The sequence below is a fragment of the Dunckerocampus dactyliophorus genome, chromosome 18 (genome assembly GCF_027744805.1).
Source record: "Dunckerocampus dactyliophorus isolate RoL2022-P2 chromosome 18, RoL_Ddac_1.1, whole genome shotgun sequence".
NCBI classification, from domain to species: Eukaryota; Metazoa; Chordata; class Actinopteri; order Syngnathiformes; family Syngnathidae; genus Dunckerocampus; species Dunckerocampus dactyliophorus.
Window position 1 is genome coordinate 4,717,721 of NC_072836.1, and position 21,070 is coordinate 4,738,790.

Here is a 21,070-nt window from a genome sequence, read left to right on the forward strand (position 1 = left end):
GTCATTTTTTGTTCTATCAACTCCACGTACGCACCCTTTTTCCGGGTCCTGTTTGACGAAGGCGGAAGTGATTCGCCGATGTCACAGTCGTTGATGCCTTTGACTTACTGCGCATGTGCCTTCTGTCAGCACCGACTGAAGCGAAGTATGTTTTGTTGTGGTGGGTAATTTCCGGTTTTGCGTGTTAATATGGTCGAACGCTGACAAGAAACGTAAGTCCTGGCAGAAATAGTGTATTTATTTACTATAGTGCATGAACCACGCGTGTAGAGAAAGTAATATTAGAAAAACAATAATTTCAAGGAAAATGTGGGTTAAAATGTCGTCGAAGGCTAAGGACCTCTCGTGCTAAAAAAAATGCGTCATGGAATCCCGAATTGTTGCCATGGAGATAAAAAATGTCATTGACATCTCATATATATATCTTTATGAATCATTATATAATCGTCATTGTCGTTTTTGTATCAGTTCTGCGCTGTTATAAGCTAGTTGGTAGCCTAGCATTCCCACGGTGCCCAACTTCCGGAAATGGAGGACGGAGTGCGAAAGGCGCTTCAATGTGGCGCTCTGGTTTGACTCCATCCGTCTCCTGATTCCCGTCGCCACTTGCCTTCCTTTCCTCCCTTTGCTCACTGTCAGCTCCGACGGCAGAATGGCAGCGGCAGCTCCCAACCCGGATGACTCTACCCGGAGCAGCAGCAGCGGTGGAGGTGGAGGTGGCGGGAGTGGGTGCGGCGTTAGCGGCACTCCGAGCTCTCTAGCTGCGGACGGCGACGCGGAAGAGGCCGAGGACTTCACGTCGTCCTCCCACTGCTCGGAGCTCTCGCGGCGGCAGAACGAGCAGAGGAAGCAGGGCATGTTCTGCGACGTGACGCTCGCCTTCAGCAGTGGCGCGGCCGCCGGGGCCGTCCAGACGTGCGAATATGCGGCCCACAGGTCTGTGCTGGCCGCGGCCACCGACTACTTCACGCCGCTGCTGGGAGGGCAGTTCTGCGAGTCGCTGTCTGGCCGTGTGGAGATGAAGGAGTGGAGCTCTGAGATGGGGCTCGACCCGGAGACAGTGGAGAGCGTCATTCAGTACATGTACACCGGAGAGATACGAGTCAGCACCTGCAATGTGCATGAGGTTCTGGAGCTGGCGGACAGGTATCCTGTTATTCCAATATTTGGACGTTGTTGGCATCCTCCAGCGATCTAAAGAGAATTTTATTGAAACATTTTATGTGTATGTGTTGTACGAAACTATCTATGAAGTATTCTTTTGGTGACCTAAATGGGTGTCCAAGAAATGAAACAACCTAAAAATGCAACAAGTGTGAATGCACCCTTGCGAAGAAAACACCTGCAATGATATTCATTTTCTAAAGCCCTTGATCTCCTTCATCCTGTTTTAGGTTCCTGCTGGTACAGTTGAAGGATTTCTGCGGTGAGTTCCTGAAGAAGAAGCTGAGCCTCACAAACTGCGTGGCAGTGCACAGCCTGGCCCACATGTACACTCTTGACCAGCTCGCTCTGCGTGCTGCCGACATGATCCGCCGTAACTTCTACAAGGTGATCCAGGATGAGGAGTTCTACACGCTGCCATACCACCTGGTGCGCAACTGGCTGTCGGACGCCGAGATCACGGTGGACTCTGAGGAGGTGCTCTTTGAGGCAGTGGTGAAGTGGGTTCAGAAGCACCCGGAGGAGCGCAGCGGCTACTTTGAGGAGCTCTTCCGCCTGCTGAGGCTGCCTCAGATCAAGCCCACCTACCTGACCAGGGTGGTGAAGAACGAGCGGCTCGTGGCTGCCAACGAGGCATGCCTGCGCCTGGTGTCAGAGGCGGTGGAGGGCCACGCCATACGCTTTGAGAACCTCAAGTCGGCCGATATGGAGTTCTGGTCATCCCACATGGCGTCCTTTCAGCCCCGCTTTGGCCAGAACATGGACGTCATCATGGTGGTGGGGGGGGTGTCCGAGGGAGGGGATTACCTGAGCGAGTGCGTGGGCTACTTCATCTACGAGGACCGCTGGGTCAACCTGCCGCACATCCACAACCACCTGGATGGCCACGCCATTGCCGCCACAGAGTCACACGTCTACGTGGCCGGGTCCATGGAACCGGGCTTCGCCAAAACAGTGGAGCGCTACAACCCAAACCGCAACACCTGGGAGCAGGTGAGCAACCTGACCACGCGCAAGCACTCCTTCGGCCTCACCTGCATCAAGGACATCTTGTATAGCATCGGCGGCCACGGGAACTTTAGTCCTGGCTTCAAGGACGTCAGTGTCTACGAGCCCGAGCAGGACAAGTGGCACAACCTGGAATCGGCCCCCAAAATCCTGCGGGACGTGAAAGCGGTGAGTGTGGAGGATCGCTATGTCTACGTCACAGCGCGCACGCCCGTCGACACGGACAAAGACGACGGACTGAAGACGGTGACCACCCGCTACGACACGGACAGCCACCAGTGGCAGGATGTGGACTCGCTGCCCCTTATCGACAACTACTGCGTGTTCCAGATGGCTGTGGCCTCCACCAACTTCTACCACACCGCCTCCTGCTGCCCCAAGAGCTACGGCGTGCGCGATGAAGTCGCCCGGCAGAAGATCAGTGCTCGCATCTCCGACGAGATCCTGGAGAGCCTGCCGCCGGAGGTGACCAGCATCGAGGGCGCCGCCATCTGCCACTTCGACGAGGACGTCTTCATCATCGGCGGCTGGAAGAACAGCGACGACGTGGACAAGCAGTACCGCAAGGAGGCGTACCGCTACTGCGCCGAGAGGAAGCGCTGGATGCTGCTGCCGCCCATGCCGCAGCCGCGCTGCCGGGCCACCGCCTGCCATGTGCGCATCCCCTACCGCTTCCTGTACGGCTGCCAGCGCTACCCCATGCCACAGAACCTGGCGCGCCAGCGGGACCGCATGCAGCAGATGCAGCAGCTGCATCGGCGCACGCTCACCCTGCGGCGCCAGCTGCAGTCGCAGATCGAGTGCTGAGTCGCAGCCTCGTCCTCATCTGTCCACTCGCTGCCATCTGTGCACACTTTGTGCACTCATTACACTTGATTAGGCTTTTTTTTTTCTTACATCCCACTCTAACAAGGAAGTGACATTTCTTTGTCGACCAATCAATGGGCAGCACCTTACAGTAGCTCAACAAAAGGCTACAGAAAAGTTGGACTGTACATGTTGGATATTCAGGATTTACAATTGAAAGGCCAAAGGCTCAGTGGGAAGGAGGCTTTATACAAGATTCTGCTTGCTCTCCAATTCATCCTGTCTTGATGCCTGCCTGACTCAACACACACGTTTTTCCTCACACAGTCCTGTTGTCAGCATGGAATAATCTCCTTCATCACCAGCCTGGACCGCACCATTCGTACATGCGTAACACGCTGCAGTCTTTTTGTGGTTCTCACCAAACTGAACGCTGTGCCATTGTGCTGTGTCGTGGTGTCGGCGACTCTCTAGCAAGCCATGAAACGTATGTGTGTTTGTGAGAATGGATTTACTGAATGTAAACATGAGAATGAGCGCCAACAATGAAATATTTGTTTGTACATAAATAATACAAAGCTGTTTATGATTATATATTTGACATTCCTATGTAATATGCCTGCTCCAGGAAGTGGGGGGACGTCACTAATTCCGATGACGCAGAATTCCCGACGAGGCTTCATTCCATTCGTAAACACTGTGACAATCTCTTCTTCATGCAAGCGTGTCAGCTCTTTAGTGCCATAACCTTCTCGCTTGCTTCTGCACAGCCTACGCTACCAAACGCACGTCGTTCGATCCTCCTGGTAGACTGGCTTTAGTTAGATCAGACTCCCACAGTGTACAGTATTTATTATTTTTCTTAAAGAGATAAGGTTTATCTTAAATTTTCCTCTGGTCATTCCTTTCTTTTTGCACTTTGCCAGTCAATTACTCGCATTTAAAAAATGTGTGCAAGGTCCAACAGTGACAGAGCACTTTTTGTTTAAGTTGCTGCATTGTTTGTTTCTAATGTTTCCTGTTTCAATTAAACACATTTGGGGCGCAGCTGAGAAATGCTGTTTTGTTTCCCCCCCGGTGTTACTTGTTCCTCACTCTCAGCTCGCTGGGTGTATGTTTATGTTTAGAGATGCTCAATGTGTGCTTCCCCTCCAAAGAGACTTGAAAATAAAGACATCATCAGCAACAACAAATGTGTTCTTTTTAAAAAGCTTGCAAACTTCTTGTTTGACCGACGTTATTGAGTATAACATTGCACAGCTCGAAAGAGTGTTTTATCTTCAATTTTGAGAACACTAGTGGAACCTATTTAATTTCAGGTGACAGTCGAAACGTGTCAAGGTAAAAACCCTAATATACAAATACTTGAATAGAAAAATCTAAAATCAGTAAGAAAACAAAATTAACCCTTGCGCGGAACCTTTTAATAGTCGCTGTTGCTTGTAGGAGATGAGAACACGTCGTCGACGTCCCCGCCCATCTTAAAGTTACGCAAAAGAGCCGTGCTGCTTTCACTGTCAAACCACGGCCTCGTTAATATGAATAGTATCACTCATCTGTTCACTACACAGCCAATACTCGTGTGTGATCAACTACTTCTCTTTGTTAACAGATGTCTGGTAGTATGTCCTTTCCTGAAATTTATAACATTATAACGTGTTATTTTTTCAACAGTTGAAGGTTGAATGAGTTTTCAGTGTACCTACACTTGTAGATTACACTGGAAGGCAGCCGAGCAAGTCTTCCTGACAGCTGAAGTAACTGTCGAGAACAACCGATGACACGTTTTCTGCCAATATAAACCGTGTTGGTCGTCTACATACATTTCGTTGAAATGGTAAGATTTTACGTTACGTGAAATATACGTAATATATATTACGTAATATTTGGTGTCCGAGTTACTGCGGCGCACGGAATAGAACTTGCTTGTTCGCTAGCTTAGCGCACGAGACATAAACCTAGCTAACTTGCTGCAGCTGAACTGCTAACCTGTGACGTTTTGACGTAGCCGCTGTGTTAAAACTGCAACTAGTTATACAAAGACTGGCTGGTTGTTGTCTTTGTAAAATACAAAATATCTCTGCAATCCGTAAGGAAACGCTGCATGTTACTGTTGCGCCTGTCTGGTTAGCAAACTAGCTCGGTAGCTCTGTCTCTTATGCGAATCGTGGACGTTTGTCTTCAGATTTCCGAGCTGTCCAATCCCTCAGTGTTGATGAGGGACCCTCAGAGGGTGGAAGAGATCATGCAGGCCATGCTGAAGGCTGGCTCCAACACTTTGCAGGTCAGCAGCGTTCACCGGACACTACATTCGGTACACCCAGCTCTTCATATCTCATGGATCCAATGTACAACTTCTGCCTTCACCAAGGTAATAAAGTTAGTTTATTGATAAAAACTGTTGGAGTGGTATAAATTCAACAATGTTTATTGTTGTGAGTGTATTGGATCTCATTAGATGTGATGTACAGGTGTGCCTCTTGTTGTCGCCTGTTTCTTTAAATTTTTGTTCGCCTGACGCAATGCACTAACTGTATTTTCTGATAGGTTATCTCAGACTTTGACATGACCTTAACCAGGTTTGCATACAACGGGAAAAGGTGTCCCACCTGTCATAGTAAGTGCACGGATAATGCACATTATACAACATATACTGTATGGTAGCCCTGCAATATACATTTCTTCACTTCTTATGTGCAGATATTTTGGACAACAGCAAACTAATCTCACAAGAATGCAAAGACAAGGTAGGAGCACTTGTTTAAAAATGTAGTTTAAATAATAAATGAATGTATGAATCACAGCAGCCCACTTAATTCGTCTTGAACATAATCTGATGTCCACTGAGGATCATGACAACAGTGTTGCTAACTTGGCGACGTTCCAAATCCTCTTGACAACATATTTCCTCAAAAGCGACTAGCGCCAAATCTAGCTGCTTTTTCTGGCGTTGTTGGAGAGTTTTCTGGTATTTGGGGACTTAAAAGCTGGCACGTATTGTTCTGCAGTTTCAGTTCTCACTGAGCGGCAGCGGGTGTTGCTGTAAGGTCCACCCCGCCCCAAACAGTCACAAGCGGTGCACAGTCAGCTCCCGCGGTACACTGAGCGCAGAGTGGAGCTCTACGCATCTAAAGTGCAAATGAATCACGCGTGCGGGAGCCGCAATGCCAGTGGAGTTTTAGAAACGCAAATGTTTCTTAATCTTCATTAAATTATTACTCGTATGGACTTGGTCACATACATGTCAGTGTGATGGAAGAACATGGTGTGATCAATTAAACAACTAGTCCTAACTGCAGGCAGGCGCTTATTTAGTCATTAGGGGTCTCCACATCCTTTTTTTAACTTTTACTAAATGTGGGTGTGTAATTTAGGCCACTATTTACCTGCTTTTAAATGTTTTTACAGTTATGTCAGCTTAAGTTGCACTGCCAAAAGCGATTTCTCCTATTTTCCTGAGCTAAAGTCTCAATATACTCACATCTTGGTGATAAAAAGCGTCACTCTCAGCTTCATTTGTGAAAAATTTTGATAAAATCTGTTTGTTTTCCTCTCGCCTTCTCCTCTTCTCTGCTCCACTGGGGTAACTCAGCATTGTTTGTTTCGCTCCCGTCTTCCGGAATCCATCTGCACATGCGCAGTAACATGGAATAGTCCATTGCATGAGAAGGGAGGGGGGAGCGGTCGAAATGATCATGATAGGTTACGCATTTGGATCCGGTTTTAAGCATGTGAATTAAGACAAAAACAGTAATACGTACTTTAAATTGGGGGGAAAAAAAAACAAAAAACAATAATCAGCTTTTGAAATGTTTGTCTAATGGTAAGTCCGCCCCGACTGCAAGATAAAGGGTGGAGGCTGGAGGCAAGCCTGAGGTGCTGGCTGAGATAAAATATAACAATTATTTTATTTTGATGAAGTGATGGCCAATTTTGAACTCACAAACCAAGAGTCAAGTTTATTTGTAATTCTAAACAATATTAAGGTTTTTTTTACTCACTTTTTTTGTCTCTCCTGTGAGGTTATGCTTTTTTCATACATTATCTGTTACATCATATGCTAATAATATGCAAATTAGCCAATGGCATCCTCTAGCTAGCAACTTCCAGGACAGCCAAGAGCTACTTTTCTTACTGAGGAGTTGGCAACAGTGCATGACAAAGATACAAGATGTTGCTTCCAGTATTCTCAGGTTGTTTCTCCTCTCAGTTGAAGGAGCTGTTGAACACATACTACCCCATCGAGATCGACTCTTCCCGATCGATAGACGAGAAGCTGCCACTCATGGTGGAGTGGTGAGTTGCTCGAGCGTGGCTGCCGTCTGTGTGGACAAGCATCTTCTCCTCAGCAGGAATATTTGCGGGTAATCGTGCTGTTTGACAACCAGGTGGACCAAAGCTCACGAGCTGCTGGTGCAGCAGAAGATCAGGAAGGACCTGCTGGCCATGGTGGTGAGAGAATCGGACGCCATGCTCAGGTGAGCAAGATGCTTCTTTCCTCTGTACATCACCTTGACTGCCACCAGAATTGTTTTCTTTTATTAGATGCTCATGAAAATTAAATGAATGAGTATAAATCCAATAGAATAATAAAGTACGGAAAAAAAACAGGCTATGAAGTACGGTCGTCCCTCGCTACATCACGGGTCCAACATCGCTCCATCACTCTTAAGGTTTTTCTAAAATAATTAATAAATAATCACCGTTTCATGGTTGAAGATGGCCTATTAGTAAAAAAAATATGCATATGTAAGCAAAATGTATGCATTTTTGGAGTCCAAATTAAGCATTTTCAAGCATAAAAATGGCCAAATGTAACTAAATGAACTAAAATGCCAATGTACAAGGCAGAAGATATATACAAGTTGTGAACTCGGTACTCTCGATTGGCAGAACAACAGGCTTATAATGCAGGTTGAAATGATCTCACACAAAATATCATCATAACACTGGCTACTGTTGCAGCCGTAACCCACGACAACTTAAAACTCAATTTTGAAGCCCCGACGTTACTTCCTGTCCTCATATTTACTGCGACACACACGAGCATGAGGCTTATTTTCTCTGATTATGTCTACTGTGTTGGTTAGTAGGAGGCTACAGTTGACATTCATGTCTAGAGGGCTCTACTAATGTTAAATGTATTTGGAAGCTCATAAGCAGGTTTTCTATGCCATAAATACAAAAATGTTACATTTATAAATAAGGAATCCTACTTCAGAAATTCACTTATCACAGTCTCATCTGGATCCAGTTGACCGCCATAAACGAGGAATTACTGTACATTGGAAAAAAAATTATACACTATAACAATCTAAGGCAAAAGACAAATATTTTATTTATATATATTTTGTTTAATGTATATTACTCATATACTTTTGGAATTTTTTGTTATTAAAAATTAGCTTATTTTTACAATAATTTGTATTATGTCATTCAGGTTATTATATCATCTTTTTAGGGTCACAGGTGAGCTGCAGCCCACATTAAATTATAACATAAAATAAATTGCGTTATCATAGTACAGTACGCAACATTTTTACACAATTTATTTTGAATTGATGTTTTTATTTATTGCAATGATATCTATTAAACCTTATATTTATATATTTTTCATGACCTTTTGTGTTATATGCGGTGTTATTTTGTAAATATTTGAGAATGCAGGATGAAAAAATAATGGATTTAAACCAAAATTGAAGACGATGAATCCCATTCAGCCTTGTTGCAGCAACCAGTCTTCCTAACATTCTTTTTGCTAATTAGCATTTTTACCATAAAAACACAAAACACTTGTTCTGCCGCCCATTTCGGCAGCAAACTGTTGATAAAATATTGGCACTAAGTAGTGAAATATGTGTATTGGTGACACTAATGTCCTGTCAACTGTCACATGGTTTCAGGGAAGGCTATCAGCTGTTCTTCGACCATCTGTATGAGCACAGCATTCCTCTGCTCATCTTCTCTGCCGGGATCGGCGACATCCTGGAGGAGGTGATCCGCCAGGCAGGAGTGTTCTATTCCAACGTCAAGGTCTTCTCCAACTACATGGACTTTGACGAGGCTGTGAGCACAACCACTTTTACGTGATTTGTGTCCTCTAGAGGGCGCCAGCATCCGTGAATGTTGATGTCGCATCTCACAGGGGGTGCTGAAGGCCTTCAAGGGCGAGCTGATCCACATCTACAACAAAAGGGAAGGCGCCCTGCTCAACACGGGTCATTTCCAGGAGCTCCGTGCCCGGCCCAACGTCCTCCTGCTGGGAGACTCCCTGGGCGACCTGACCATGGCAGACGGCGTGCACAACATCGAGAACGTCCTCAAGATCGGCTTCCTAAACGACAAGGTACCACACACACTCACATGCTTACCTCAGTGTGACCACAACTAGACAGACTGAGCTAGAATTCACATCAGGATTCATTCATTGTAGGCTGAGAAATTCTGGAAATATAAAATCATATTAAAAACATTTTTCACTCACAAGTCAAAATGTATGAATCCAGTCAAATTGGGATGAAGTGTTAAAAAAATGACTTGTCAGCAGACCGGCTATTGCATCTTCATGGAGAAATGTATTTATTTATTTATTTAACATATAAGTATTTTTATACATTTCCACAAATTGACACCAAATGTAAAATCGTGTGTTTCCTTAATCCTTAGGTAGGTTTTGCCCTTGAAAGCGCCGTACTTTTTACTTTAAACTCTGTTCAAAACTTGAGCTTTACAGATGTCATGTCTACCGTTTGATTAGAGCGGTTGTGCTAACAACTTTGAGACACTCTGAGGTGTCAAACATTTTTTTTGTTGCGTTTTCCAAAAGAAACAGTTGCTCTCTTTATTTGAGGTGTGGTGTAAGGCTTTAAATGGTTGACCTTGTTTTCCATTGAGGTGGAGGAGAGGAAGCAGTCGTATTTGGACTCTTATGACATTGTGTTGGTCAACGACGAGACCATGGACGTCCCCAACGCTGTCCTGCTCTACCTCACTGGCAACAAGTGAAGCTGAGGAGTCGTCACACGAGTTGTTTTTAAAACCACGGAGAAAGACACCGGATGCTCTTTGGTGCAGGAAGTACCAGACAAAAGTCCAAGTAGGAATTGTCCATTATTGTTTTTGTTTTACTAAAAAAAAGAAAGCGACGCTGCATACACAAATACTCAGCAGGACCATACGGTAAGACATCTTTGCACTGTTCACATGACATACTGTACTTCCAGCCTCCTACACCATGCAAATGTTCTGTATAGTCCTCCACGTCTTTACTCTAATCATGGTCTAGTGACTAACACGGTGCTACTAAAGTGTCTAAGCGCACAACACAAGCAAAACTAATTTCAGCCTTTTAGACTTTACGTGGCCAGTCACGTTTGTTTACTGCTTTTTGTGTTTATTAGAAGAGTTCTATTGGGACTGTTAGTCAGCCTTGCAGTTCACCATCCTTTTGTTCAGGGCTCCTTGAAATAAAACATTCTTTTTGACCTTCATCTTTTAGCAGAGTTGACACAGTTGTTTTTTTTTTCTACAAAACTTTTATTTGGCTCACAAAATACATAATCTCTGGACACTTCATTAGGTACACCTGCGCCATCTAATACAAGTGTTGCATCAAAAAGTGCTGTGCTGTTTAATATTTTGCTAGCCTTGTTTAGTCACATGAAAGGGTCAAAATATTAGAAACAGCTCTGACTAGGCAAACGTTGTGATACAATTCTTGTACTTGATCTATGGAGGTGCACCGGATATCTTGCACTCATTTTTATTTTACAAACATTCCACTCAGTGGCTTTTAGCTATTTCCATCTCTGACTCCACATCATCACAGTTTGTTGACGTTAAGACAAAACGCACAAAATTTAAAATCACCTCATCGAGCGTCCATCTTTTTACAACTCGTCCCGTTTGGACTCATCCTTCGACTGAAGCGTTATTTCAGATGAGACGATCTTGCCGTCTTTGTTGAGGTCCTGACTGTTGAACATGTCCTGAATGACGTCGTCTGCTTGGACTCCCGGCCGAAGACGACCGTTGCCCTGCTGGACCTGCAGCATGATGAAGGCTGAAAACTAGAAAGGATAATTAAGGCGGGCCCAATGAATCCACAGAGGCAAGGGGAAAGAAAAACAATCATGGGAAGACATCTCAACAAGTACTTTGGCAAATTTACATTTTACAGAGCGTTTGTGCTGTGATGATAGAAGCAGAGAAATATAATCTAGTTCTAGTCAGTACCCGAGCAGGAGCATTTAGGACAATCCGGATGAGGTTTTACAGACTACTTTTTCAAAGTTACTTTTTCGATGTGCGATTTAAAAAAAAAAAAAAAAAACTCTACATGATTAGATGTTATCAGACCGGTGGTGCTTTTTACCTCCTGCAAAGGAACCTCTTGGTCACCATTGAGGTCCATGGCGGGGAAGAGTGGGTCCGGGCTGTCTCCCAGCCACACGAACATGAAGCCTTCTGGAACGCCTTTCCGCAGCTCCACCAGCTCCAGCTGGAAGAACAGCACCGCGCTCCCGGGAACGCCGCCGGCTGACCGACACAAAATAAAAGGCAATTTCATTCACAGCAGAAGTTGTGGAGGCACTTTTCATTTTAACGACTGAGGTAAGGAAAAACGCATGATGCTATAACCCCCCCCCAAATTGCGATAATGGGGGCTAGTGGGTTCACATTCAGTAGCTTACCGCCACTTTCGCCATGGCCCCAATGGGGGGGTACAACCACCTCTCTGGTCTCACCCACACACATGCCAATCAATCCCTGCTCCAGACCCGGAATAACCTGGTTGGCTCCCAGCGTGGTGACTGAGGGCGAGTCAAACTGGTCTCTAAAAAAGAAGAGAGTAAAATGAAGCTTGTTTTAAAATGGCATTTTGAAAGGAAAAAGTCCACGCTTGGAGAGTATGGAAACCTTGGCGTCATGCAGGCATACGTGCTGTTGTCATGGATACGTAAAGATTCCCTCAAGTAAATCTGTCAGACAAGGAGCCAATGAGAGGCAGTGTGCTTCCATGCAGGAAGAGCAGGACAAGTGGAGGGTGCAGTGTAGCAGAGTGAACATCAGAGGGCGCTCACGAGGAGTACAGCAGGGTGCCGTCCATTAAGGAGCAGTTGTAGCGATACTGCAGCCAGTCGTCAGCCTCGCTTAGGACGTCGCATTCCTGCGGCTTGTGGGTCACTTTGACGTCGACGGGGTCGTTAGGATTGTGGAAGTCAATGACGTGGATGTCAAAGACCAGCACGGCCGAGCCAGGGATGAGCTCACCTGGAAGGTAAAGCATGAAAAAGAAAAAGTTTTTCGAACTTTCATGCTCACAGATCAGCAGAGGAGGACAGACTAGTAAAATATTATGTTAATATTAACCCTTACACTTATTTTCATTTGTATTCTTTTCACTCAGTAACTGATAACATTTAAAATGTAGAAAAGTAAACTAAAGAAATACTTACATAAAAGTACAAACACAAAAAACTACTCAATTACAGTAACATCTAACCCCCAAACCCATCACAAACCAAACCCCGAAATCTAAACTAACCAGGTTTTGGGATATCCTGAGATGTGACCTTCAGGATATTGTTTTGGTTAACTCAAGCCCTGACCCAAACCCTAAACCCAACCCAAACCTTATCCCCAATCCTAACCATAACGTGAGCCCCAACCCAATTTTGTCATCACTCACCTACGCCATCTCCGCCGTACGCCAGGTGAGGGGGCACCACGACCCTCCTCTTCTCTCCCATGCAAAGGCCCTGCAGAGCTTTGTCTATGCCTTTGATGACGTAGCCCATGCCCACGTACGTGTTGTACGTGCTGTTCCTCTGGTAGCTGCCAACACATCAACGTCACCGTCCATTTTCATCACACTACTTTTTCTTGTTTTTATTTAGACCATGGCATTCGGACCTGGAGTCGAAGGCGGTGCTGTCCTGGAAGGTTCCGTTGTAGTGGTAGCGGATGTAATCGCCGACAGTGGTGCGGCGGGTGCAGCCTATGGGGACCTCCTTGACCTCGACAATGAGGTCGTCTTTGGGATTGAACAGGTCTACCATCAGCACCTCAAACACCAGTGTGGCCTGCGGGGGCACTAGACGTCCTGTTGGGAGGCGGGCTCATTTTTAGTCTCAATTACCACTAATTAAAACCGTTTACTAATGCTCTACCAAAACTGTAACGAGGAGCTAATACAGGTATTGCCATGGTGACGTATTGTTAACTCGTACCGTGTCCCTTCTCTCCATAAGCCAGGAATGGCGGGACGATGATGACCCGTCTCTCTCTGACACACATTCCCAGCAGACCCTGGTCCATGCCCTCGATGAGATCACCTTGGCCCAAGTAGGTGTCGTAGGTCGCATTCTTATCATGGCTGAAGTCAACACACACAGTTGTTTAAAGACACACACACACACACACACGCAACAGAAACAAATACACCGACCTGGAATCAAAGGCTTGCCCGGAGAGCAGGCTGCCGTTGTAATGATAACGGACAAAGTCGGATGCCATGGCAACACGAGAGCATTTTTTGGGTTTGCTTAGCGTGCGGATCTCGACCTTGTCCTCTGTGTTCCATATGTCCAGCAGAAGCACGTCGTACACCAAAACGGCGTCCGGTGGGATGACGCCACCTTATGGCACATTCACAGTAAAGATTAAAGATGGGAAAAAATGTTGTGGGCGAGGAACATTTCCTAATACCTGTTCCTATGCTTCCGTAGGCCAGGTGCGGTGGTACGGTGATCCTGCGGCGCTCATTAACGCACATGCCCTGCAGGCCACGGTCCATACCTGTGATGAGGCGGCCCAGGCCCACCTGACTGATGAAGGCTTTGCCGCGGTCATGACTGCACACAAGGTAATATTACATTATAATCATCATCTTATCCATCCATCCACGTTCTGTACAGCGTGTCCTCATTAGGGTCATGAGTGAGCTGGAGCCCATCCCAGCTGACTTTGGGAGAGATTTACAAATAAAGTCCTCCACAATACATTCCTGACCCATAATTGACAATAAATGAACAAATTAACGCCTTGAGAGGAAATTCTGTCATGAGTTAACAGAGACAAAAGTAAAGCCTGAAATTAATCAATTACCTCAATTATTCTTCACTAGTGACGTCAGCAAATGAGTAAAGTTTTGGTTAGTCGAACCCGGAAGTAACATGCTAACAGATGTCGCTAATTAGGTTAAATTAAACAAACATCGTGGTGCGGGCGCGCCACAAACAAACACAAAACTTTTTACAAACAAAAAAAAACTTGACCTGGAGTCAAACGTCTTGCCGTCAACGTGGAAGGTGCCGTTGAAGTGGTATCGTATAAAGTCCTCGGTTTGGACCTCTCGCGGGCAAAGTTTGGGGATGTGGTACCGGTCCACGACGACGTCCACCATCGGCTCGGAGCTGCACTTCACGGCGACCACATGGAGGAGGAGCAGCGGAAACATCCCGAGGACCGTTTGCCAGAAGACTACGGACCGAGGAAGCCCCGTCTGCAGATGTAGCAGAAACCGAATCACCGGAGAGACGCCACTGTGGTCAGGGACATTTGTGAAGAACTGTACAGAATGAAACAAACTAGTTCCGGTTGAAAATATTAAAACAATACACCAATTTAAAAACATTTACGACGACGACTTTTAAAAGCGTAAAATTAAAGGCAAATGCTTATCAGTTCCCTTAACGTGCACAATCCTATATGATACGTTCATTATAACGCACTTAGCAGAATGTCACTATAGTGTATTTTAGCTATAAGCCCCTGTTTTTTTATTTTGAAGGAAACCAACATAACTTCCCCTTTCGGCTTTCCTCAAGGTGTTTTTCATGGCTGCTGAAGGAGCGGTACCCTTGAGCCCCCACCCACTTTTTAATGGAATTGTGCAAACGTGTACATAAACACAACTCGCAAAGTCACCCCGCCCCCCCAAAAAACTTATGTATGTTGATGTCAATTTTCCAAAAATCCTTCTTCATCAGTATACCGGCAATATTCACTTACGTCTAAAGATGGCATAATAGACCAACACCTTGCAAGAAAATAACGGCAAAAATAACGTTTGCAACTGAATTTTCCACATGTCTCAACCTGTCAGGTTGCTTGGAATGTTGGCCTATAGATACGAATAAAAAATGTCAGTTAGTTGTAAATATGTATTTTCATCATTATCAACTCAAGTTAAACTTTAATATAAATTGAGAAACCCCATTTTAAATATCACATTCCGGACCATAGAGTTTAAATGGTATTCCAGACATGTTGCTTTAGTCAAGCTCCACGGGGCTAGCCCTAAATAAACCGGAAACTAACGTCTGTCATCAAACCTGTTATTGAATTAAAAGTTCATGCAAGATAAACTACATTGATTTTCAGTAGTAATATAAAAAGTGAGTACCACAAAACGGTATGTTAGACTTTGCATATTTAGGAGATAGTCGCAAAGAATCGTAGCCTGAGTTTATACGGCGAGGAACTACAAGGCACTTTTATTTCGAAAGCCTCAATCGGATATCGTACATTCTAAGTTCTAGCCTGATGCGTCTCCTGTGCTTACGTGCTGAGTTCGCACTACTTTTTAGGGAACCAGACGCGAGCCCCGTCCCGGAGCGACGATGCTCCCGCACAGCGAGGCGGTGGTAGCGGCTGCTTTGGCCTTCCTTCTCCTCCTCTCGGCGGTGGCGGAGGCCCAGTACGAGAAGTATAGCTTCAAGAGTTTCCCCGCCAAGGACGTGATGCCGCTGGACTCTGCGTACAACTACGCACTGGAGCAGTACGCGGCGCACAACTGGGCAGAGAGCGTCAAGTACCTGGAACTCAGCTTGAGGCTCCACCGGCTGCTGCGGGACAGCGAGACGTTCTGCGGCCGCAACTGTAGCACCGTCAGCCGGAGGAAGGACGACGCAGAGCCAGTGGTGGCGGAGGAGGACGTCAGCCTCCGCGTCGTGCGCCACATCCTGCTGAGAGCGGCTTGCTTGAAGAAGTGCAAGGCGAACTTTCCGGTGTTTAAACTCGCACACCCCCGGAGGGATCTACTGGAGAGCTTTGAGAAAAGGACCCCATATCGATACATTCAGTATGCATACTACCAGGTGAGGACTGGGCATGTGCCACAACTTTGGTGGTATTTTGATGCTAGAAGGTTCTGGAGCTGGCATGATTGGGTTTAGGAAAGTTATGGTAAGTCAATTAGTTGAGCCTGTGCCACGTCTCTTGCAGTGTTACCTCCACAACCAACCCCCTCCATTCTCCTCCTTCCTCTTCTTCTCTGGTGGGCTGATGTGGCCCTTCTCACAGGTCACTTCTTTAGGTACACCTGCACCTTCTTAATGACACCCTAAAGAAGTGTAGTAACAAAAAATGCCATTAGACACTTGACATAGAGGAACTGGACTGGCGTAGAACAGCACTTTTGGAATTTATTGACTTAACTGCGGAGAGTAGCAGGCGTCTATTGGGGGTGGAGGCATGTATTTGTACAAATGATTTACCTCCAAGAAACACTGATACCTATTTAGATAGATCCATCGATAAGTGTACTGGCGTGTTGGTTCTAAGTGGTTTACTGGCCATGGAAACTGCCATGCTTTTGGTCCTCAGCTCAACAACTTGGAGAAGGCGGTGTCGGCGGCCCACACCTTCCTCAAGAAGAACCCCAAAGACCCCCCACTGACCAAAAACATGAAGTACTACAAGACGCTGGTGGACGTGGACGAATATCTCATCGACCACGAGGAGCAGCCCTACGAGGTTCGGACAAGAGTTGAGTTTGTTTTTAATGTGCGAGTATGACTTGAATTGTTGTGTTGTTGTTTCCAGAGTGTGTTTGTGAAGAGTGTGTTGCTCTACAACAACGGAGACTTCAGTAGTAGCGCTCGCCACATGGAGCAGGCCATCACCTCCTATCTGGACGTCTACGCACTCTGTCTGGACGGATGCGACGGCTCCTACGAGATTTTGGAATTCAAGGATTTCTATCCCACCTTGGCAGGTGAGAGTACACACACTCTGGACCTTTACAGTACAAATATTTACATATTTTGTATCATTATGAGCATTAAGATGTGTACGTCTGCTTGGGTTTGCTGGTTTGAATGCATCTTCTTCTGTCTTCAGGTACTCATTGAAGTAGAAAGTTACAGTACTATAAGTCAAGTATTTTAATTGATCTATTTTAAAAACAACAAAAAAAAAACAAGTACAATTGAGTATATAATAAGTATGACAAATTCACTGAACATTTTCCAGCAGGAAGATGCTTTGACAAGATGTGATGTTGCGTAACTGCATATTTGCAAGTACAATACTGTAAAACGGAATTTAAAATGCGTTTAACAACTGAGACACATATTATAAAGTTTTCGGTATCAAAAATAGCCATTTTAGGCCTTTTTATTCATGTTTTTTCTGTATTTTTATTATGAATATTAAAATACATAACACTTTAATACATTTAGAAAACAATGTATTTTTTCCAATATTATTGTATTATTATATGTAGTTATTATATTATAGTCATAGTTATTATAGTTATTATATTTTATTTTATTTTCAGTTCAGTGTTTTTTGAACGTTAGGATTATTGGAAAACATTTTGTGTTTTTTTTTGTCATTTTAAAACAATTTGATTATTTTTATGTAATAAAAATATATTGCTTGTAATGATTTATAATAGTATATTATTGAATTACAAAATTATAATTAATTTACTAATTATAATTAGTATATGATTACAATTACAATTATCAATAGTCATTTTTTTGTCATTTAAAATATTTGTATGTAATAAAAGACATATCACGAGTAATTGACAACTCATTCTGAACTGACAGCAAGAAAAAAAAGAAAAAAAAAAAAAAAAAGGTATTTTAGGACTTATTTGAGTCCGTTTTTTCCAGATTTGTACCTGGAGGCGCTAAAATGCAAGGTGGGCTGCGAGGAGCATCTGACCCCCAGCGTGGGCGGCTTCTTTGTGGAGAAGTTTGTGGCCACCATGTACCACTACCTCCAGTTTTCATACTACAAACGTAAGACGCCGTGCACATCCACCTGACCTGCAGCGGCTGTGATTGCATTTGTTTATTGTTGCAGTCAACGACGTAAAGAGCGCCGCCCCGTGCGCCGCCAGCTACATGCTCTTTGACCCCGGCGACCAGGTGATGCGACAGAACGTGGACTACTACGGCTTCTACCGGGAACAGTGGGGCCTCCAGGAGAAGGACTTCCAGCCTCGGCCTGTGAGTCAAAGCGGGATTGCGTTTTAACACCATGTCAGCGCGCTAATTAGAGACTTCCTTCCGCTGTTTTTTCCCCCCCCAGCTGTGGCGTCGTATACAAGCTTGTTAAAAGTTTAAGCGTTTGTGTTAACTGGAAAGTGCTGAGTTGCCGCCCATACATGACATTCGCTCTCTTTTGTCCCCCGACCGCTCCCTGCAGGAGGCCCTGAGATATTTCAAGCGGACCACCAAGCAGAAGGAGATGCTGCAGTTTGCACTCAACTACCTTCAAACGGACGACGAGGTACGACGAGGGCGTGGTCAGACCTCAGCGGCCGGCCGTAAAGTCAACGTTTTAGTTGAATCTCTTATTGTGTTTGCTGAGCCGTTTGCTTGTTAGGAGAGCAGGACTGCAAAAAAAACACTTCCGTGATTTTTATGAACCTTTTGTGAAGGAAAAAAATGGATTTTTCAATGCAGAGCTGCGGACTTTCCAACATTTTCCTTAATTTCTCAAAGAATAACACAGATCATTCAGGTGTTTTCAGGAGGCTTACGCTTATGAATGAGTAAATACATTAGGACGCAAGTGAATAACATGTGACTATTAGGAGAAAGATGGTACCTTCTTACATCCGCAATGACGTTATTTCTTCTGCTGAGTGCCGGTGGAGATCATAGAAAGTTGTCATTTAGTAACTGAGGGTTTTCTAATTCAGAGATACCAATTTCATAGTTTTTGCAAGCTTTTGTGACACTAAATCATTTCTATATGTCACTACTGTTTACCCTCCTGGTTTATAGAGCTCAACTTTATTGTAAAAGTCGCAATATACCGAAAATATCTTTATTTGAAAAGGCAGCATTTGAAGAAATTCATGTTTGCAGCAGTATCTCATTACGACGACGTAGCAGTGGTTCCCGAACGTCTTACACTGGCGTGCCCCCTCCAGACATTTGACCTGAAGCCACGTACCCCCTACTCCTGCACACGTAAAAACACACCTTTTTATCTTAATTAGCTTGAAATATTCAAGATAATGAATTGGTTAATTCATTTGCTAGTAGTTAGGGGTTTGTATTTTGTAAAAGTTTCACATGAGCGCTGATAAATAGATGAGTGATCATCCTACATACCTTTTATTCCAGTCTGATGTTGGCATCCTTCCGTTTCAACGGCTTGAATTTCAGCTCCACTTTTTTTGTCCGCTCACGATGGCTATGGTTTAAGACTGCGTATGAATTTCATACCAAATTGAAGGGGAAAGTTTACCAATCGTAATAAAGCGGTATCCAAAGTACAAAAATACATAGAACCAAAGATAAAGCCCCACTCACAGTGACAGGTTTTCACTGCTGCGCCGTGCGGGGGATTGAGACACCGATACCAACGAAATCGTCAGGGTGAAACACTCTACGCACAAAATAATCATCAAACTTACTTATTTGTTCAAATGATGCACACAGAGCAACGAACAACTTCATGCTCTGTCTTCTTTCTGCTCCTTGCGCCATGAGGCATTCAGGCGCACTCGCAATTGTGAGTGTTAGGCGACAACCTTTTTTCATTTTTGTTCACATACCTATTACACATACCTATTACAATTGTCGTACCCCACTTTGGGAACCTAGGACGTAGCAGATCTCATTTTGGCGCTACTGGGCTTCCATAGCTCGCTCCTTTTCCTATCTCAGTTGTTTTTTATTTTATTTTATTATTTTTTTTTAAATGGCGTTTCAGTCTCCAAAGTGGCATTGATGTACAAAAGAGCAGCCAAAACAATATTTTTAGTTAAAAAGGTTTACACGCTGCTGGCAGTAGGCATCATTGCTAAGAGTGTTAAACAAACTTTTTTTTTTTTTAATTAGATGGAAAAATAAGCCTCACTTTAGGTCACTTTAGGATATTTGGGGCAAAGAATTTGCATCTGCAAAACTGAGCCACTGCAGCAGTTGGTACTAAGAAAGTAAGGAAAGAAAAAAACCCACATTTTTGTTATAAAATTTCAAGCTGATTGACTTCATCTTTACGCTCGTGGTTTTATTCCATAAAAAAAGATTTCCTCACAGTAAAGAGTGAAAAGTGTGTGGCTGAGCAGTAAAAGAAGTCGAGCAGCGTGGAGGAGAGGCAGGATGTTGTTTGGGGGGGTGTGAAACTGAGGTTAGAAGGGGGTGGGGCTTGTTTTCCGTCAGTGGTGTGTGGAATGTGGTCAGGAGGTGTTGGCCGCAATAAACTTTCCCTTTGTTCCTCCCCCCACTTACAGGGTGACACTTTGACTAACAGGAAACCACAAGAAAATAAAAAAGCTAAATAAAAATGTCTGCTTACTGTTGTTTTTGTGTATCCTGCAGGGTGAGGTGAATCCCGAGCACGCCGACGCCTCCCGAGCAGAGCATCCCGACGCAGAGTTTGAGGGCATGGGTGACTATGAGGAGTCCATCCTGTCAGAGTGGTGGCAGGAGCCCAAAACCAAGTGGGACACGGGCGAGGTGGAGGAATGACCCTTTCACCCCCCCTCACACTGGAGCCTGAAGAAGAAGAAAGAGGAGGAACTCATCATGTTGATCAAGATGACAGGTTGACATGTTCTCTCTTTGGCTGTCATCAGCCTTTTAACTTTCATTTCTCTTACTTGGTCTTCCTGTGCAGTCACATTCTCACTTTTTACCGCAACAAAAGCAGGAAAACCAAGGCCACATTTGACATTTCTCTTCACAAAAGCATTGGTCAATGAAATATATTAAATATGATTGTTTTCTATTGTACATTAACTCTATTGTTCATTCTGGATAATTTATTATTGTTTGTTTTATTTCTGGAAGAAGAAAAAAAGACTTTACATCATCTCCTTTGTGTTTTTCTT

General features: G+C 44.5%; 4 protein-coding genes across 14 annotated transcripts; 3 read left to right on the forward strand and 1 right to left on the reverse strand.

Moving 5' to 3' along the window:
• Nucleotides 1-103: 103 nt before the first annotated feature.
• Nucleotides 104-4,183, forward strand: klhl11 (kelch-like family member 11). 2 transcript variants are annotated; one of them, XM_054759362.1, is made up of 3 exons: nucleotides 132-212; nucleotides 640-1,146; nucleotides 1,395-4,183. In XM_054759362.1, exons 2-3 carry the CDS (start codon nucleotides 653-655, stop codon nucleotides 2,977-2,979), a joined length of 2,079 nt encoding a protein of 692 aa, XP_054615337.1. In that variant the 5' UTR covers nucleotides 132-212; nucleotides 640-652; the 3' UTR covers nucleotides 2,980-4,183. The 2 variants fall into 2 exon arrangements, with proteins under 2 accessions (XP_054615336.1, XP_054615337.1); XM_054759361.1 differs by having other exon boundaries at nucleotides 104-1,146.
• A 283-nt stretch (nucleotides 4,184-4,466) lies between these two features.
• Nucleotides 4,467-10,476, forward strand: LOC129171346 (cytosolic 5'-nucleotidase 3-like). Of its 3 annotated transcripts, none has more exons than XM_054759909.1 (10): nucleotides 4,467-4,598; nucleotides 4,694-4,816; nucleotides 5,165-5,263; nucleotides 5,527-5,596; nucleotides 5,680-5,726; nucleotides 7,190-7,275; nucleotides 7,368-7,457; nucleotides 8,883-9,045; nucleotides 9,125-9,325; nucleotides 9,874-10,476. In XM_054759909.1, the coding sequence occupies exons 2-10, from the start codon at nucleotides 4,814-4,816 to the stop codon at nucleotides 9,982-9,984; spliced, it is 870 nt and encodes a 289-aa protein (XP_054615884.1). In that variant the 5' UTR covers nucleotides 4,467-4,598; nucleotides 4,694-4,813; the 3' UTR covers nucleotides 9,985-10,476. The 3 variants fall into 3 exon arrangements, with proteins under 3 accessions (XP_054615884.1, XP_054615883.1, XP_054615882.1); XM_054759908.1 differs by having other exon boundaries at nucleotides 4,496-4,601; XM_054759907.1 differs by having other exon boundaries at nucleotides 4,531-4,601; nucleotides 4,677-4,816.
• LOC129171344 (peptidyl-prolyl cis-trans isomerase FKBP10-like) lies at nucleotides 8,610-21,066 on the reverse strand. Of its 8 annotated transcripts, XM_054759902.1 has the most exons (12): nucleotides 20,536-21,066; nucleotides 16,216-16,327; nucleotides 14,259-16,033; nucleotides 13,690-13,835; nucleotides 13,430-13,619; nucleotides 13,212-13,357; nucleotides 12,895-13,084; nucleotides 12,671-12,816; nucleotides 12,063-12,252; nucleotides 11,673-11,815; nucleotides 11,354-11,517; nucleotides 8,610-11,048 (listed from the first exon to the last, which is right to left on the reverse strand). In XM_054759902.1, the coding sequence occupies exons 3-12, from the start codon at nucleotides 14,615-14,617 to the stop codon at nucleotides 10,869-10,871; spliced, it is 1,854 nt and encodes a 617-aa protein (XP_054615877.1). In that variant the 5' UTR covers nucleotides 14,618-16,033; nucleotides 16,216-16,327; nucleotides 20,536-21,066; the 3' UTR covers nucleotides 8,610-10,868. The 8 variants fall into 8 exon arrangements, 7 of the variants coding, with proteins under 7 accessions (XP_054615877.1, XP_054615876.1, XP_054615875.1 ...); XM_054759901.1 differs by having other exon boundaries at nucleotides 14,259-16,327; XM_054759900.1 differs by having other exon boundaries at nucleotides 16,216-21,066.
• p3h4 (prolyl 3-hydroxylase family member 4 (inactive)) lies at nucleotides 15,309-21,041 on the forward strand. The gene is made up of 7 exons (XM_054759906.1): nucleotides 15,309-16,082; nucleotides 16,591-16,740; nucleotides 16,810-16,981; nucleotides 17,889-18,017; nucleotides 18,082-18,227; nucleotides 18,427-18,510; nucleotides 20,559-21,041. Exons 1-7 carry the CDS (start codon nucleotides 15,606-15,608, stop codon nucleotides 20,706-20,708), a joined length of 1,308 nt encoding a protein of 435 aa, XP_054615881.1. The 5' UTR covers nucleotides 15,309-15,605; the 3' UTR covers nucleotides 20,709-21,041.
• Nucleotides 21,067-21,070: the final 4 nt, after the last annotated feature.

Excerpts from the sequence above, each read along its gene's own strand:
- klhl11 (XM_054759361.1), top strand. The coding sequence starts at position 653 with ATGGCAGCGGCAGCTCCCAACCCGGATGACTCTACCCGGAGCAGCAGC. Across the intron at positions 1,147-1,394 it reads GTTCTGGAGCTGGCGGACAG|GTTCCTGCTGGTACAGTTGA; the intron begins GTATCCTGTTAT and ends ATCCTGTTTTAG.
- LOC129171346 (XM_054759909.1), top strand. Across the intron at positions 5,597-5,679 it reads AAGGTGTCCCACCTGTCATA|ATATTTTGGACAACAGCAAA; the intron begins GTAAGTGCACGG and ends TCTTATGTGCAG. Across the intron at positions 7,458-8,882 it reads GAATCGGACGCCATGCTCAG|GGAAGGCTATCAGCTGTTCT; the intron begins GTGAGCAAGATG and ends ACATGGTTTCAG.
- LOC129171344 (XM_054759902.1), bottom strand. The coding sequence starts at position 14,617 with ATGTTTTTAAATTGGTGTATTGTTTTAATATTTTCAACCGGAACTAGT. Across the intron at positions 13,085-13,211 it reads TTATGGAGAGAAGGGACACG|GACGTCTAGTGCCCCCGCAG; the intron begins GTACGAGTTAAC and ends GCCTCCCAACAG. Across the intron at positions 11,518-11,672 it reads GGGCCATGGCGAAAGTGGCG|CCGGCGGCGTTCCCGGGAGC; the intron begins GTAAGCTACTGA and ends TGTGTCGGTCAG.
- p3h4 (XM_054759906.1), top strand. The coding sequence starts at position 15,606 with ATGCTCCCGCACAGCGAGGCGGTGGTAGCGGCTGCTTTGGCCTTCCTT. Across the intron at positions 16,741-16,809 it reads ACGAGGAGCAGCCCTACGAG|AGTGTGTTTGTGAAGAGTGT; the intron begins GTTCGGACAAGA and ends TGTTGTTTCCAG. Across the intron at positions 18,511-20,558 it reads ACCTTCAAACGGACGACGAG|GGTGAGGTGAATCCCGAGCA; the intron begins GTACGACGAGGG and ends TGTATCCTGCAG.